At 46.0% G+C, this 17,788-nt stretch overlaps 2 protein-coding genes across 2 annotated transcripts; both read left to right on the forward strand.

Annotated features, from left to right (window-relative positions):
* The first annotated feature begins 762 nt into the window (after positions 1-762).
* Positions 763-6,062, forward strand: F4817DRAFT_152129 (UCH-domain-containing protein). Its single transcript, XM_049297992.1, has 6 exons — positions 763-1,383; positions 1,438-3,714; positions 3,775-3,790; positions 3,845-4,190; positions 4,278-5,025; positions 5,075-6,062. Exons 1-6 carry the CDS (start codon positions 1,128-1,130, stop codon positions 5,917-5,919), a joined length of 4,488 nt encoding a protein of 1,495 aa, XP_049157880.1. The 5' UTR covers positions 763-1,127; the 3' UTR covers positions 5,920-6,062.
* A 6,932-nt stretch (positions 6,063-12,994) lies between these two features.
* Positions 12,995-16,236, forward strand: F4817DRAFT_152221 (3',5'-cyclic-nucleotide phosphodiesterase regA). Its single transcript, XM_049297993.1, has 4 exons — positions 12,995-13,632; positions 13,687-14,538; positions 14,599-15,191; positions 15,249-16,236. The coding sequence occupies exons 1-4, from the start codon at positions 13,491-13,493 to the stop codon at positions 16,179-16,181; spliced, it is 2,520 nt and encodes an 839-aa protein (XP_049157881.1). The 5' UTR covers positions 12,995-13,490; the 3' UTR covers positions 16,182-16,236.
* The last annotated feature ends 1,552 nt before the right edge of the window (positions 16,237-17,788 follow it).

A 17,788-nucleotide genomic window follows, 5' to 3' on the forward strand; every position in this document is an offset into this window, starting at 1 on the left:
ATACATGAAAAGGTAAATGTACCCGGGTAACAGGTAGAGTTTGCCAATCGGAACTAGTGGCAGGTTCAGCGTGTAAAACTGTGCCCTTTGTACCCGCTGTGCTGATAAAGTACCTGCCTTTGGAGTGTAGTGGTACACAAGTACCTAGCTGCTGCCTTCCATTGGAACAATTTTTTCTAAGGCGAACCCCAAAGTATTTGATGCCAATCAGCAAAGCGCCCACAGAGAACTGACCGCTGTTGCGCACTGCTCACTGCTCACTGCTCACTGCACACTACACACTGCACACTTCAGCACAACGACGCAACATAATTTGCGTGCATCAATTCAAGGCAAAGGAATTTCACCTTCCTTTTTTCCCTTCTCCCAACAAGAAATAGAATATTCTGGTAGTTGAGCTATTGGTCCAAATCAAAGTTAACCAATCCTAACCTTAACCTATACAGAACCAGACTTTCAGGACTTGTCTGACAAGCAAGTATTAGACATCATTGTCAGAAGTACTAGATCGTCTGCCCGGAAACTCAGATTTTCCTTATTAAAGGTGCACGACCGACCAATGAGCACACACCTCTCGCGTCAAGCGAACAATCATCTAGTGTCTTGTGTAAGATTCCTTCTACACATTCATACGACCTCTTGCTCATAAGCGCAACCTTTCACCACCATATTACCACTGATTCTCCCAGAGCTGCTCAAGGCAGCTCGCCGCCAAGACGTCTTCCTCAAAGAAACGGAAGATTACAAACCGCCAATCCACTAAAGACGAGAGCTTAGACAGTAGCAATTCCTCGGACACACCTTTACCATCCTGTGAATTAGACACCGATCCGAACTATTCATTCTACTCTTCCTTCGATAACTTGACCGCCAACTCCCGCCGCGCCAACTCTGTCCCGCCGGCATCAAGCCTCCCCCCTCGATTACAAACCAATACTAGCTCCCTTAGCTACGCCGAATACGCCTCATCCGCCGCGAGCTCTCCCTCTGGTGCCTGCGCTGCGCTAACAATCGATAGCGACTGTGGTCCCGACAACCCAACGCTCGAACCCAGCTCCGCCTCTTCTAATATATATTCTGGAAGGGGCAGCTCACCATTTACCAAAATCACCTATCATCGTGCAGTCATGGGCGGTGCCGTTGAATTCCCAGATAGAGCCTCCTCCCCGTTAAAACGACGCGCCTCCAGTATGGAACCTGATATTGCAGACCAAGATGCAACTGAAGATGTCGATATGATTACGGCGCCGCCGTCCGATGCTCCGGACACATCTAAATCCGAACAACCTAACGGTCAAATTACAACCGATGCAGGTCCCGCAGTGGATGGCAACGCCGATGTGACGGCTGAAGAAACTGTTGAGCCGATGGACGTATCACCATGTAGGTCGAAAATAAGCAGAACTAAGCGGCATAGGCTAATTTCACAATTTCAAGCACGTCAACCACCAGAATCCATAGAGGCCCACGTGAAAGCTATCAGAGTGTTTGTGGAAGAGCAAAACACGCGCCCACTTACAGAAGGCCAGGAGTGTTTCTTAGTCTCAAAAATGTGGCTAGCTAACGTGCCGGACGATTTATCACCAAAACATACTATCGAGGACTGGGCCTCAATACCACCAGTGGATAACTCGGATATCATTCAAGAGGTTATAGATGATCCTTGTGTCGGTAGTGGCGTGGTAGATGTTCTAAAGAAAAAGTTCGTTCGGTTGAAGCCGGGTTACGATTCGGAGCAATTTGAACCTTTCCCTAAAGATGCCTGGGATCTTCTTATCAAATGGCCCGGGTTGAAAGAGGACCAAATGCCTATTCTCCGTTTGGCACATGCTACAACGGACGATGGCAAAAATGTCATGTGGGAGTGGCATCCGCCTGTACTGTCGATATATCGACTCTGGTCTGCCAATAGCGAGTTGCCGATCGAAGCAACCATGAAGGCTACGAACCCGCCACCTTCAAGACTTGCACGTAGTCGCTCAACAAATTTCCAGACCTTCTTGAAACAGGCAAAAAGAGTCACAGGAATAGATTTATCGCAAAGAGTTCGAGCTTGGAGCGTTTTGCAGCCACCTATTGGCCAAACATCAGGTAATCCAGTGCCCACTCTCTTCGCTTCTCAAGATGATACGAAACCTAACACTTCCCAAGCCTGGAACCATCTTCTCTTGGACGTCGAATCATTTCTAGCCCTCGAGAGAAAATCAGAAAGAGAGCTCATCGATTTCGGTGATCGAACAGATCAGCCAAATCAGAAATCTGTCAAGACGCTAGGCCACTTCAGTATTGCGCAGGATCAAGCCATTGTCTTGGACCCTCATGAAAGTGGTTCTACTTGGACGTCGACTCTAACGTCTTCTCAAGCACGAACATCGCTACCATCTAGAAATAGCTCTAACAATCTAACCGTACAAAACCGGAACGCTAGAAGCGGACGCACTAGTCCAGTATCCCAGGGGGCTCTCACACGTGGTAGAGCTAAGTCTGGTAAGGTCCCCGGGTGCGTGGGATTAGCAAACTTAGGTAATACGTGTTATATGAACGCGGCCCTTCAGTGCGTCAGGAGCGTTGAGGAATTAACCAAGTATTTCCTCTCGGGAGAATGGGAATTAGAACTCAATAAGGAAAATGTCCTCTCTCACAATGGCGATGTGGCTGCTGCTTATGCCCACTTACTGAAGGAATTTTATAAAGATTCGTCGCCGGGTTCCGTCTCGCCCCGTCAATTTAAAACCACAATCGGTCGATATTCTACGGGATTTTCGGGTTATGGTCAGCAAGACTCACAAGAGTTTCTTGGATTTTTGCTGGATGGGTTGCAAGAAGATCTTAGTCGGATCAAGAAGAAGCCTTATATCGAGAAGCCGGACTCGACCGATGAAATGGTTAACGACCCTGCCGCAATCCGAGAAATGGCAGCTAAAGTATGGGACATTACCAAGAAACGTGATGACTCCGTCATAGGCGATTTATTCACTGGCTTATACAAATCGACACTGGTTTGCCCGGAATGTCGGAAGGTTAGCATCACATTTGACCCGTTCAATAATCTAACCCTACCTCTACCCGTGGAAAACAAGTGGAGTCACACCGTCAAGTTCTTCCCCCTAAATGATCGGCCAGTCGACATCAGAGTCGAGCTTGACAAGCATGCCAGCATCAAATCTCTGAAGGAGTTCCTGTCTACCAAAACCGGCGTGCCGGCTGAACGCTTGTTTGGCGCGGAAGAATGGAAGGGCAGGTTCTATAAGTATTATACTGACGTCTCCTGCGCCTCGGAAGAGATTGCACACAACGACAATGCTTGGTTCTTCGAGCTGGAGGCTAAGCCTACAAACTACGGTGCTAAGCCGCATAAACAGCAGAAGTATGGAGTAGCAGTCAGATCCATGGTTGATGAGGAGGAGCACAATGCCTCGGCTTCGTGGAACGACGAGCAAGCTGAGAAGCTACTTGTCCCCGTCTTCCACCGGCGTCCAGCGCCTTCAAAATCCAGTTTTCACCAGGGTAGATGGGCACAGGCCTGCGCCCCTCATTTTGTTATTATCACGCCCGAAGAAGCCAAGAGCGAGGATGCTATTCGCCGCAAGGTCCTAGAAAAGGTCGTAACGCTAACAAAATATCCTCTTTCCACACGTGGGGAGGATTCGGAGGGGTCCGATAACACTGATCTCGACATTATAGGGATGAGCTCTGACACAGGTTCTAATGAAGGTAGGGTCGTTGCCCAATCCGTTAAAGGTGAGGACGACATGGTTGACGTACAGATGAAAGATGGCGGAGTCCGAAGGTATGTGAAATAGTTCCTTGGTAAGGTTAATAAACAGTGCTAACTCATTTTCAGCAACCCTTCCGGCAAGCAATTCTGTCACAAGAAGCCGGCTTGGATAGTACCGGGGTCGTTCCTCCCTTCCATTCTTCAGAATATGTTTGATATTTGCTACTACTCGGAATCAGGAGCATGGTTACCGACTGGCATGAGCGGCATCAATGATGACAGGCAATATCCGAAACTCTCGACCAGAGTTCTACCCGAGTGTTCATCGGAAGACCAGTTCGACAATGCAACCAATGGCACGGCCTCTAATGAAGAGTCCAGTTCAGACGAAGCGCCGCGACGAAGTACTGATCACTCCTACACACGCATGCAAGACGAAAGCGATGACGAGGATGCTAGCCCGATCATTAAGGTATGTTCCGACCAAACCCATTGGGGCGGCCTAAACTTTCAGCCTACAAAAAAGCATTGTCCCAATTCAGTACTGACATATAACCAGCCGAACCACCACCGCTCTAAACAGAACGGACGGGCTAAAGGCAAAAACAAGCAACAGAAGGCGTTCAAGAACCACAGCAAGGGGGCCAAGAAGAAGCTACGTCAGCAACAACGCCAATCAAAGGAGAAGCATCACAGTATAGAACTGGAAGAATCATTTAATATAGGCGAACCTGGTCCCGATGGAGGTCCCTTAATCCGCCTCAGGGAAGCTCTCATTATCGACTGGTCTGATATTGCTTATGATCGCACCTTTACTGATAGTAGCGCACCAGCCAATGACAACTCACTCGCAACATGGGTTTCCTGTGAGACTCTACCCGACCCCGAGCTAGACAAAGCCCAAGCAGCTCGGACTAGGAGTCGTAAGAACGGTATCTCTCTTGAGGCATGTCTCGACGAGTTTGAGCGAGAAGAAATCCTTTCTGAACAAGATATGTGGTATTGTCCTCGCTGCAAGGAGCACAGGCGTGCTAGCAAGAAATTTGACCTGTGGAAGACTCCAGACATTCTCGTCATTCATTTGAAGAGATTTAGTTCTAGTGGTTTTAGAAGAGACAAATTAGAAGTTTTGGTCGACTTCCCTCTTGAGAATCTGGACATAACTTCTCGCGTTCTCCAAAAGGAAGATGGTAAACAGGAAGTTTACGATCTGATCGGAGTTGACTGCCACTGGGGAGGCCTGGGAGGCGGTCACTACACTGCTCATGCGAAGAACTTTGTGGACGGCCACTGGTATACGTATAATGGTATGTATTACCCAACTGGCTTCTGTTGTATAATTGCTAAACTTTCTAGATTCGTCGGTATCGCGAGCGTCTCCTGATAGAATTGTCGACTCATCTGCGTATTTGCTGTTCTATCGTCGACGATCTGAAATCCCCCTTGGTGGGCCTCGCTTCCAGCAAATCTTGGATAGGTTCCAAGATGATGGTTCCGACAGCGAACTCCCTGATTCGGGGGAAGATCAGCGTCTCGGCGAAGGCTTCTCCCAGATTGGGTCGTCGAGCGCGTTACAAGGAGCAGGAGCTACTCACCTGCGCGGAAGCACTGGTGGTAAATCGACAAATGGCTTTACCTTGAATAACGCAAATAGTAGCTGGGACATTAAGACCATCGACGATGTCCTCGAGCATCCCTCCGAAGATGTCCACCGAAGCATCGAAGAGGATGAAGGCATAAGCTTAACCGAAGACACAGTACAACCAGCAGGTTTCCAACCGCTCACAAATGGTAATTCTTGGAGCTTTGACAACCTTGCGCCTAACGATATCGCGGATATCGAAAACCCCCCCTCGGAGAGTCCCCTTGACTCGGATGCGGCCTCGGATGTGGCACAACACGATTCATCTGGTGATGAACGGGTGCTCAGTCCCCGTGAGATGGATTTCGAGCCAGACCACGAGCCAGAATATCCGGGGATGTCGCATTATGAACTGTCACAACCCGAGACCAATCTACCCTCGTATAGTGAAATTCCGCCCCCCAACTACCGAGGTGAAATGACCCAGGACGATATGCACCAGATTTGGGATCAGAAGAACACGATCCACAAAGTTGCACCCGAGGGTGAGAATGATGCGGGTTCCGAAGACGCAGCGGAAATCCACATTGGTGAAGACGATAAGATTAAGCTCACCTAGTTAGACGGCATCGATTGTTGGTGTCTAAATAGGGCACTACGCTAATGGATCCAGGAGTCTTCCAAGTGAAGATCTTCGCCCTGATACATTGAAGAGAAAGGGAAAACCTTGATACCTAGAGTACGTTAACCAGTGAGCAATGGCTTACTAGCAATTCACGAAGGTCATGACGGAATATCCGTCTATGCAATTACGGCATGACATGGAGTATTCGAGACGGAACTGCGATAGTTTCCTATAATGGAAACAATATAGCATCTATACATAGTATTCCTCTTATCAGGCATGACCAGCACGCATTATGACAATCACGGAATGACAGCTAGTCTCATAGGAGAGGCAGGAGAGCGCCTGGGGGTCTCGTGGGACATAACCTGTCAAGTATTTTGCCAGGTTAGTAGGTCAGTGGGCTCCGAGGGCGGAAATAACATAGCATCCTTGGGTCTACCGCCTTCACGGAGTTAATAGACTGACTATATTTGTCGCGCATTAAAGCGGCGTTTGTTTCTGGCTCGTTGTGTGAGTTACCAGTGTCATGGTGAAGAGAGAATCTCTAACCAAGCGTCAATCCTTGTATATATGTTTATGAATAATATGATGCTTTGCTTCTATGAGATTTGGAAAGGTGAAGTAATCGTGCATATTATCAGAACTCTTGCGGAAAGAAAAAAACTAGTAGAATTAATCAATGCCTAAATATAGTTAGGCAACTAAAATTTCCTGTATGGTTATTTTGAAGGGGTTCAAGAAAGGTCATGGGGCTTATTACTATTGTAGTGCTTGGGCTGTATATGTTAAAGGATTGTAGCTTTAGGTCTCATTATAAATCGATGATGGAGAGTGGAGAGCTGGGTCTCTGTCAGGGTATGGTATAGCCTTCACTTATGCAAGGTAAGCTTACCCTGAAACGGACAGCTTGTCGGAATCGTGCAAGGTGAGCTGTTGAAGTGAAATATACATTATAGACGAAGGCTTGATTAGTAGGCCTTCGTCCTAAAATCATTGAAAACGACCGAGTTTGAAGATAAAGTTATAATACGCTATAATACATACCTTTATACAACTACCTTGCACTTATTTAACATCTTGACACAAACCTCCCGCACCGGAGTAGACACCGCTATTAGGACTTTGGAGAAGACGTCTCGACAATACATACTTCTATCTCTTGATATACTGTACAAGCCCGCCAGCCTATTCAAATTTACCTATCTAGATGCCTACCTATATGACAAGTCGCCTGTCACCGCGATCTGATTCGTGGCGTGGCAAATGTGGTTGCCTGAGAGGCTTGCTTATATATATATATTATGAGTACAGTTCTGAGTTGATTGTTTATTATATTTATATACGGCTTCGGCTATTTCGTTTTTTATTATAGCTGACTTCCAGCCTCATGTGACCCGTTGGTATGGGTACGTCATGTGGCGATTTCACAGACGGTCACGATGGCTTGTGTCCACATGAAGGGTGGAAACTTATGCTTAGGCAGCACGGCTGCGTCCCTGCGTATAGTGATCGGCGTTTAGTGAGACGACCATGTCCTAACCTGTGCCTAGGCCGGCTGTGAATTTTGTTGGCGCAGGACGTAATGGCTTCCACAGTACCTAGTGTAAAGTATGTCCTATAGACTTCACTACGAATTGGCAGCACGATGGTGGGGATAAAGGAGCATGAGGCTCCGTAGGTGCCTGCTGTGGTAATCGTCGCATATGCCCCCCTTCTCAGCTAGCCCGGTCCGCGCGGCCCCCTTTAGACTGTACGGGACGTGAGGTGCCACGATGGTTTCGTGGAAGCCTAAACTTAGGCCAGGCTTGAAATGGCGAGACGAGGTAGACCATGGTAAGCGTTGAAGTTTCGGATGAAGAGATTGTCGTAATTTGGAGTACTTGTCAGTGCATTAGAGGCCTGCTCAGTTCGGACGTTCATAGACGAGCGATAAACCTGGAAAGCTTTGGCAAATTGGGCTCTTGATTTATTGTTAGTAATTTCTTCAAGTACAGATCGTTCGAGAATAGAATCTCACGACCGGTAGTTTCTACTGTTGCTTTGCTCGAACGTTCGGCATCTGCGCTTGTTCTCCGTCAAAGACGCTCATCCTAGGGACACGTCAGATCAGCTGGGAACTTTTAATCCCAGATAGTACATCGAGAGGCTACACGATACTTAATTAGCTACAGTTAAAACAATGGGGAGCATCCAAACCAAAACTATAGACTTGTTTATCAGGCCTGCATCGGTCCTATGTCTCGTTTAAGGCTCCTTCTCAGTTGTGATTGTCGATCATATTCGCGGGACTAGGAATACGACTCTAATCGCACGATGTCTGTTCATCTATAGGCGCGCCGAGCCGAGACAAATATAGAAACCGCGTTGACGGGCGAAGCAATGCAGGAAGTTTGGTAGAAGATGACGACAACCTGCCGTACCGGGTAGAAGCCTTGCGAACGTCGGGAATATTCTTGGCTGCGGCGGACTCAAGCCAAGTCAAACCAGGGCAGACCGAGGCGGTAACCGAACTAGGTGCGGCATATTCCGTATAAATCGGAACGTATATATGTCTTGTGAGATCACAATGCTATGATACTTGCGATTATTTGTAGTAGTCAGAAGTGTCTATTACTTCCCGAGGTATTATGCTAGCGTCATCAAAGGCTCGGTAAAAAGATACCTTTTTACTGAGTATGTAGCCCCGGACGAGCCGCGGAAATTTCGGCGATCCGAGAGTAAGTTTTATATCTCACGAGCCTGGATGGCAAATAATGAAAACGGATCATAGTAAGGCTGGCGGTTGGCGGCTGACCCGAATAGGAGCGGTGAAGAGTTCCAAGAATATGATTGACGTCGATTGGACTGTCATTGGTGAAACGATTGGACGTAGGCGCCGTGTCTTGAGATATTTCATGAGGCTGAGCACCTGGGAATATGCTTCTGGAAAGGACCCTGCAGTTTTAGTATAGAATGATAAATGATGATAAATAAGAGTAGGGTAATGATAGGGTAAGCTGTACATAGGTGTAAGTCTCATTGTATTATAGGACGGAGGCCAACTTGGACTGAGATAGGCCAGGCTTAGATCTGCTTAGCCTTGCTGGTTCGTCAATCGCACATCGCTTCCGTAAATCCGGTCGCGGCGCCCGACTAGATATAGAAGGTAGCTGGGTAGCTTATTGAGATAAGATCGTGTGCGCGATCTGGAGTCGAACGAACATGAACCGAGACAGGCAAGTTGAAAAGGTAGAACTACACAAACATTACACGTAGTTATGTAGTTATATACATATATGTATCTTGAAGTGTTTTAAGGTTGGTTTAGGGCTCTTACATCGAAACCAAGCAGATGGATGTGGGGGCCGTGTAATGCCGCACGCAGTAGGTAAGGCGATGGGCGATGGATTGATGGAAAACAGATCCGAGACCTCGATTTGTGGTGTTTTGCCTATGTGGGGCTGGTACAAAACCAACTGGCGCTCGCCGTTGCAGAGGATGCTACTGTAAGGGGAAGGTCACCAAAAGGAAGCGGCGAAGTTGCTGTTTGGGGGTTACACAGCCGGAAGTGACTATTAGTAATACCGTAAAGAGACATAAAGACACATTAGAAAGAGCAGGGATTCGGTATTGTTAATTCAGGGACCGAGAAGAAGACATGGGAAGACATGCGGTTAAAAGCTTGAATACGTAAAACGATGTACAACTTTTGTCACCTTTATCATCGGCGATAATAAAGGTACATTTAGATACTTGTCAAGAACTTTCCATAGCATCAACTTTGGAGGATTTGCGACTTGAGACAAACACTTACATACACCATCCACTTACACCCACTTAGGTACATATCTAGTGATGCACTTAGGTATCTATTTGTAAGTGATTATTACCTGTATGCCATTTAAATATTCGAATTGCCTGTAAATACGTTGTAGATGGAGGCGCGTTTATTTCGACTGCCAATTCGTATTTGAAATGTTGTAAAATGACGAATGACATTTATTTCCGAAATGCGTTCCTATAAGCTTGAGCATTATTACTGACTTGTTTTTCGATAGTTCCTCTGCATATAACCGCATCCGATTTTTACGTGGCAATAGACGCGATAGGCAAGGAATATACACCTTGCGCACTGACGACAATACATATGTATGTTTTACGCATGCTTTTCCGTCACCAAATAATACAACATAGGATCAAAAATTAATCATATGCAACTCGCTTCGTTGGCAAACTCACTGCTGTAGATAAACACAAGCGAAAATGATAAGTCACTTACCCCTAGCCTTACTTATTCCCAAGGCATTCATTATCTCAGATGCCCAAACTTACCTAATGCCCTAGGTTCCATACATACGGACATATGGGCCACATGAAGAGCCGTGTGAACCATGTGGCCATCGTCTGCTCCTCCATTGTATGATTACATATGGGGAATAAGAAATATCTTGCTATGACATAACCGCTCTGCTGTTTCAACGGCTACAATTAAATATGTATTGGGTATACCTACCTAGGCTACCTAGGCTACCTAGGTAGGTAAAGTTAATTAAGAGGATGGGATTCGTTTATGCAGAATGGATTATGAATACGTGTTGGTAATGAATTGTTATCGCGTGTCGGAAGCCCAAGCAGCCAAAATAGCCAAAGGTAATCCCAAAGGTAATCTGAGCGGAATCAATGGATCTTTAAGAGGGCGCAGCTCATCCCAAAGTTATCCTGGACCATCAGCCCAAAGTCTAACCCAATAAGGCAAAGGTTTAAACCTTGGATCCAACAGCCTAAGCGCAAGATTTGATTGGTTAAATTTTAAGGTCCCACATTAGATTCAATTCAACTCAATTCAATTCAATTCAATTACAAAATATGAGGCATTTCATCCACGAAATAATAAGGAAACAGGGATTAATTCGTAATTGCAATGTGTTGCGTATAAGAAGGTATTTAGGCACTTAAGTATGTACGATGCGCAATGCGAATAGCTTCATGCGATGTTTGTTATCTAATCAGCAATCTAATCAACACGTGACATGGTTGATGTAATCTGTCATACTTAAAGTTTTTTTTAAAAAATAAAATACATAAACCAATTAATTATTGATTAATCGATAATGGATTAATAATTGATTATTAATCGATTAATAATTAATTTTAATAAATTTCATTAAATTTTAAAACGGTGTATAAAATGTATATTTATACATATATAATATTAATGAAATAGTAATTCAATTTTGGGTGCGCTAATACTATTACGGTGGAATGAAGGTCCACATTTGCCTTATTGGGTTAGACTTTGGGCTGATGGTCCAGGATGACTTTGGGGTGAGGTGTAGACTCGATCTTTAATGGTTGCGTGGGTTGCGAGCTGCATGAGTTGATGAATGATCGTCGAAAGGCGAACAAGCTAAAAAGGTAAAAAGTGCGTCTTGTGTAACTGCGTACGTACTGTACGGGTCTGATATTGCGCATCTTATTGGCTTGGATAATCCACCTCTCCCGCTTTTCCCACTTTCCCACTTTTTCCTCTTTTTCCTTTAGATTTCCAAGGCCGTTCGCTACAGGCTTCTATCAGCCTTCTGGAAGGCTTCGAAGCTGGCTAGAAGCACCTAAAAAGGCCGCCAAGGTTCCTCGTGGTTGCCCGGCTAGACAGGGGTCTCCCGGACCATGCGCAGGGAATATCACTGTTTCAGCCAGTCATATTCCATCACTCACTGAAGCTTCTTGCTTTATGCTTACGATGCACACGCAGGGAACCAAAGACGTGAGCAGACCTGAGTCGGTTCCTTTCGACCACAGCTTCTACATAGACGGCAGCCCCGAAACCCCATCGCAATGTGGGCACTTTTACATTCATCACTTCCACTATCAATTTCGCCATGTCCTTACTATTGGCTACGATAATCGTAATTATGAAAAAACCGTATTCTTCTTGTTGTGGCTACCAAGGTACAGTACGGATTACTTAGCCGCTGATATTCAATCAGCCGCACGGAGCAGATATACATCAGTAGTGTATGTGTAGGTATTGGAAAAGGTAGCGCCTAATCATAAGATGTGCGTAGGGCGTAACTTGTACATGTATGTACATGGCTCTTAAGAGGGCAGGTCGAAGTATCTGCTGTGGTATGAGGGGTACGATTTACATTGGCGATACCTACAAATACCTAGGTATGCATGCATCGCCTACAGTTTAACATTTTATCTACGTGTTACAACACCTATGACATTTACAACATCTGAGGTTACATAGGTAGCCTTCATTTTTCGGATGTATGAGATTGAACCTCGGAGTTGCTTTTTGAAAACCTACATACTTTATAATGTCTCGAGTTCTTCTATGACAGACACTGACATATCAGCTATCCACAGCGCCTGACTTAAACATCGGGCAGATCGGGTTAACCTGGGTACCACGTTATTATACCAACCACCCTGATGGTCCCATTTATTACACTACGATCCTACATCTGTACATTTATGTACTAAGGTATGTACCAAGTACACACATGTACCTAACACGCGGTGGGCCTTGGAATTCCAAGCAAGCAGCTTCCACTGCCGTCGCACTAAAAATGACACCCGATTAATCGCAGAACTTCACTTGTTACCCTTTTCTTTTCTTCCTTCTATTGTACGATCCACATTGGGGGAAGAACTCTAGTCTACACCCTTTTCAATTCACATCTCTTGGTCTTCTGGTCATTGCTTGTTACCTCGATTACCTCGAAATACCTACCACCCTCCCCCTGCTTTTTATTTTTTTGTCAAAACGTCACGTACAACACCTGCCTGTATACTATTCCCTTGTCGTCTCCTCATCAACAACAACATCTGTGTTGCCCAGTCTCCCGGCTTCATTACTAGACTAATTTCGAAACACCTATGTCCAAGTTGACAGGTATTGAGTATTTTTAACCTAACCACCACGTCCAAACCTCCCCACGGCGTAAAGAAAAGAAGAAGAAGAAAAAAACACCATTAAACACGTTAGAGACTTGGTCGCAGACGTTGCGAACCGCATTATCGTTCCTGTTAAGAGTGTAACGTCGCTCCCTTCAGACGAACTCGCAGTAGGGTGTGAGGCGCGACCACCTTTTCTTTCACCTTTTCGGCTCTACCCACACGTTTTCGACCATAGAACACACATATGTGCGCCCTCGCTTGTCCCGAGTCCTATGTTACTAATTCGTTCCACCCTTTCTCGACATCTCCCTTCGATTCCCCATAACCAATAACTATACCGCACCCGAGCTGATCGTATGCGCCCTTCGTCTTCCGGACCTTTTGGGTGGTTCCTTCTGAGGTGTGACTTAATTTGAGTGGCTAGCCTATCGAGGAATCCTCGAGTCTCGAGTACGACCTTCGCGCGTCAACTATCAACGTTCCTGTCGCACTTACGATATACTAAAATAGCTGTGGGCTAAGACATTTCTCATCTTTCATTGACGACTCAATTGATTACTTCTCACCATATAATTGCTCGCTTTCATAGCTGGTTTCAGTTGCGACAACAATTGCGACGACAGGTTACCCTGGCGGAAGTGCTCCGGTCTCTAGACTGGATGCCATAGCCCGCCGTGATGGATAGCGCAACTTGTAATGTGATTTACGTGGATCGTAATGTGCTCGAAGATCGATCACTAGGTTCCGAGAGCACGGAGCTGCCGGAATCTGGTGAGCTTGGGGATAATTTAGGACTATTACTAGATGCCTTCGGTAACGGTCAGTTCTCGATATAGGCTTCTACTCTAAGCAAGCAACTAACATATGTCGCAGTACACGTATGTGCAAGCGGTCCTGCTTGTATATCTAAGCTGTTTCACTTGCAAGATACGTCCATGGTAGGGCTTAAACCGACTCTTGTACTAATCGACACGCCGTACGACGAGCAAATGCCAGAGCCGTCATCGCCCGAACGAGATCATTCGCCTTTCTCCGAGGCCTCGCAGGGCGGCCACTTGGAAGAAGAACTGTATGGATTAAGACTGCTTGAGCGGATTGTTTACGAGACTCATCTGAGAAGCCTCTCAAGATTAGTTGTGCCCATTCCCGTCATCAGCTTCCCTCTACTACGAAGCCCGCCAGCGAATGACGGTACGAACGATGACCCTCCACAGCCAGCTTATGCAGACTACCTCTCAGAAATGCCTGGCGCGACTGGTAGATCATTAACAAACCGCGCCCTATTAAGAAAGTGTCTGGACGCTGGTGCGGTAGATGTAATGGCTAGCCCTTTACATATTAAAACATTAACAACTCTTGAAGTTCATGCGTACCGTGCGCACAAAGAAGCTGCTAGGGAACAGCAGGCAGCGATGGAGGTTCGGAGGGGTCGTAAACGGTCATGGGTAGGTGTGCATGAGGAGCAGCCTTACTCGTACCTTAGAGAGGCTATGGTATCTGGGTTAATGAGAGGGATTTGCCATTCCGGTGAAGAGGCTGAAGATCGCATTGGGAATGTCAAAGTTAATGTTCCATCCGACCGCCGGTCTCAAATCGCCAGGGCCATTGGGAGATGGCATTTTTCTGCCCACGATTTCTGTGACGATTCTCTCCTCATCGCGGCCATCCTCATGTTCAAGCATGCCTTTTCCATGCCGGAACTTGAAAAATGGCGAATACCAACAGGTAAATGACTTACCCATTATACTCGCTGCGCTGTGACTGCTAACCCCTCCTGGAATATAGAGCAGTTGACAACTTTTCTGGTTGCAACACGAGCTGCTTACAATACCTTCGTACCATATCACAACTTTCGCCATGCTGTTGATGTTCTCCAGGCGACATTCAATTTCCTTGTTCACATTGGAGCCTTGCCGCCATATCCCTTCCGCCCTAGATCGTCCGCCGGGTCAATCAAAACGTGTCCACTCGCTACTCTAATCAGACCTTTTGAGGCTTTAACCCTTCTCGTAGGGGCGATCGGTCATGACGTCGGTCATCCTGGTGTAAATAACGGCTTCTTAACTGTACTCAATGCGCCCCTGGCACAATTGTACAATGACCGGTCTGTTCTCGAGTCCTTTCACTGCGCAGCCTATTCACAAATCCTCCGGAGATATTGGCCAAAGGTCTTTGAAGATACGAAAATGCGCACTCTTATGATCAGCTCAATTCTAGCGACAGATATGGGCGTGCACTTCGATTACATGACCAAGCTTGAAAACCTCGAAAAGGAACTGAAAAAGGAACCAATTGAGAATTGGAGCGGGAAAACGATAGACAAACAGACAACGCTTATATGCTGCCTAATTATAAAATGCGCCGACATCAGTAATGTTGTACGTGTTATGTTTATCTCTTATATGAAATTGCATAGCAGCTAATGATATCGTTAGGCACGAAAATATGAGGCAGCACTCCAATGGATGTATATCCTCTGCGACGAATTCTCTAGGCAAGCAACGATGGAGAATGATATTGGTATCCAATCTTCCCTCATCTCGCGTCCCAAGAAGGATTTTCTGTCGCTAGCTCAGGCACAAATAAAATTCATGGAAATATTCGCTATTCCTCTATTTCAAGGGATCGCTGATGTGCTGCCTACGATGCAGTATACTGTTGACGAGCTCGAAACAAACAGGGCATTATTTGAGAAAACCGTACAAGAGATTCCGCTAATGGAAGAAGAGCATCGAAGAATATTTACTGAAGGCGTCCTTTCACCCCGTGCTTTAGGCTTGGCTATCCAGGCAGAAGGTGTCGAAAATTTTCGAATAGACCCGACAAAGTGCGATTTACTCTTAGGTCGTGCTGAAATGAAGAAAGCAGGCTCGTCACCGACCGATCAGCCATATCAGATTCCCGATATCCGGGGAGGATATAAAGAAACGAACGGTATTCCATTCGATAACGATCCGTTCAGCATTGCCGACCCAGAAAACAGAGTTGGTCATAATGGGAAACAGCGTTGTAGTGAGACGACAGATGGGAGCAATTCGGTGCCTCCAGGGGACTGGCAGTCGCAAGCTACTAGTGCTACTACAGGCAAGATGCCACTCTCGCCAAGTACTCAGGGTACTAGCATCGTCAGTCAAGAGTCCATCGAGCGCCCTGGCAGCGTTCCCGTTGCAAAAGTCATTGCAACTGATTACCGCACGATGGGACCAATGCAGAGTCTTGAGTCGGGTAATTCCGAGGAGGATTCTAATGGAAATACACTCAAGCCGGAAATACCGCTTAAGAAGAAACCTAGCAGGTTCAGAATGAACGTCTCAACCTTTTTTCGGAGGAACAAGGGCGCGAGTTCACCGTCATCCGGCGGTTCTTGAAGCTACTAGGGTGATAAACTAGTGGTTAAATAATTCGAGATACGATACACAACTACAGAGGACAGAAGATAGGAGAGCATCGGTACGCGTTTGCGAGTTTATACACGCAGTCAGACGACACCGCGACCATAAAACGAAGCATTGTGTAGGGCAATAATAGTTGATAACATATTGCTCATCACACGTATATATTGTATACTAGCCTGGTATGGGACGAGGGCGAGGGTGAGGGTGATTACTTCGCGTTTCTGGTGGTTTACCAAAAGTTTTAGGGTTAGGGAGCGGAGAGCTGGTAAACCTAAGAAGGGAGGGTACCAAAGGGGTGGCGGGGGGGTTATATTACCAAAGATGCATGCATGGCGTTCAGGAAATAGGGTCGGTGTAGGATCGGGACCTGCGGCCTCCGAGGAGGAGGAAACGTGCATGGGGGAATGGGTCTTGCGGCGGAGTTTACGTTTTGTGGTGAGAAAGGAATACTTGAGACACCTTTTTTTTGGCTCGGGGGAAGTCCTCAAGACAAAAGCAGAGTTAAACCTGCGTGGTAATTCTTGATGGAGTACTTTTATCATATCTGTAAAGTGATGTGATCTTCGTTAGACCCTAAATGCCGGGTTGTGATAGTATTAAATGTATGAATATATGAGGAGAAAGGAGGGGTTGAAAAGAAAAAGAGGGAGAACTCCCGAGATTAGCTTCATAGTGCGATACAAGGCGAGAAAATCTCTTGCTTGAATTAGACGATGATCTGGGAAACCCCCCCCCTACGAGCTACGATCTATGGATATCTGCAAGTGACTGCATGCAAGCGATCAGACTAAAGTCAGGAAATCCACTATGTATTGAATCGTATGTCTACCATATAGCCCAAGTAGCCCAAGCTAGCTTGATGTCGACGACTATGTACACGAGCAGCGTCATTGCTATTGTATATCATGACCTATTGCAACCGCTAGAGGCGCGTCCTGTAGGAATACTAATACGACTAATATGATGCGGACCAATCAATGATGGGAGACATTGGTGTGCACCCCCTGCTGACTGACATCATAGTTATTATCCAATGCTTGCTCAATGTTTGATCAAGAGCCTCGAATTTCTCGGCAATATTCTGCACGAGGGATATTCTGAGGGGTATTCCAATACGAACATGACAAATACGGTATATGTATATCAAGAATATAGTAAAGAATATAGAATGGCGAAATGAAGCTTTAAACAAAAAGGTGTTCGTGATATGGCTGCCCGCATTTCGATTTGGAGAGTTTGTACTACCTAAGCATTTGAAAAGACCCTATAAAGACCCTATAAAGACCCTGAGAGTTCGGACCATCTTTTAGTTGTGCAACTCGAATGTTATTAGGTACGGAATACATACTTGAAAGCCCACCCACTACCTTGTACATACGGACCCGTCCGTACTCGCAAAAAAACAAAAACAAAAAGCACCGTATCACTGTACGGATGTACATATGTACCTGTACTACATGTAGGTATACAAACATATTAAGATTTAAACCATGTGAGTCGTTTTTGTTTGAGTTATATTAGGTATACTTCAACATTTCAATAAGCTTATTCCACACGCCAAATCTTCTTTAAGATAAATA

Source organism: Daldinia loculata (genome assembly GCF_022478755.1).
Source record: "Daldinia loculata strain CBS 113971 unplaced genomic scaffold F4817scaffold_33, whole genome shotgun sequence".
NCBI classification, from domain to species: Eukaryota; Fungi; Ascomycota; class Sordariomycetes; order Xylariales; family Hypoxylaceae; genus Daldinia; species Daldinia loculata.

Excerpts from the sequence above, each read along its gene's own strand:
- F4817DRAFT_152129 (XM_049297992.1), top strand. The coding sequence starts at position 1,128 with ATGGGCGGTGCCGTTGAATTCCCAGATAGAGCCTCCTCCCCGTTAAAA. Across the intron at positions 1,384-1,437 it reads GCCGATGGACGTATCACCAT|CACGTCAACCACCAGAATCC; the intron begins GTAGGTCGAAAA and ends CACAATTTCAAG. Across the intron at positions 5,026-5,074 it reads CCACTGGTATACGTATAATG|ATTCGTCGGTATCGCGAGCG; the intron begins GTATGTATTACC and ends TAAACTTTCTAG.
- F4817DRAFT_152221 (XM_049297993.1), top strand. The coding sequence starts at position 13,491 with ATGGATAGCGCAACTTGTAATGTGATTTACGTGGATCGTAATGTGCTC. Across the intron at positions 14,539-14,598 it reads AAAATGGCGAATACCAACAG|AGCAGTTGACAACTTTTCTG; the intron begins GTAAATGACTTA and ends CCTGGAATATAG. Across the intron at positions 15,192-15,248 it reads GCGCCGACATCAGTAATGTT|GCACGAAAATATGAGGCAGC; the intron begins GTACGTGTTATG and ends TGATATCGTTAG.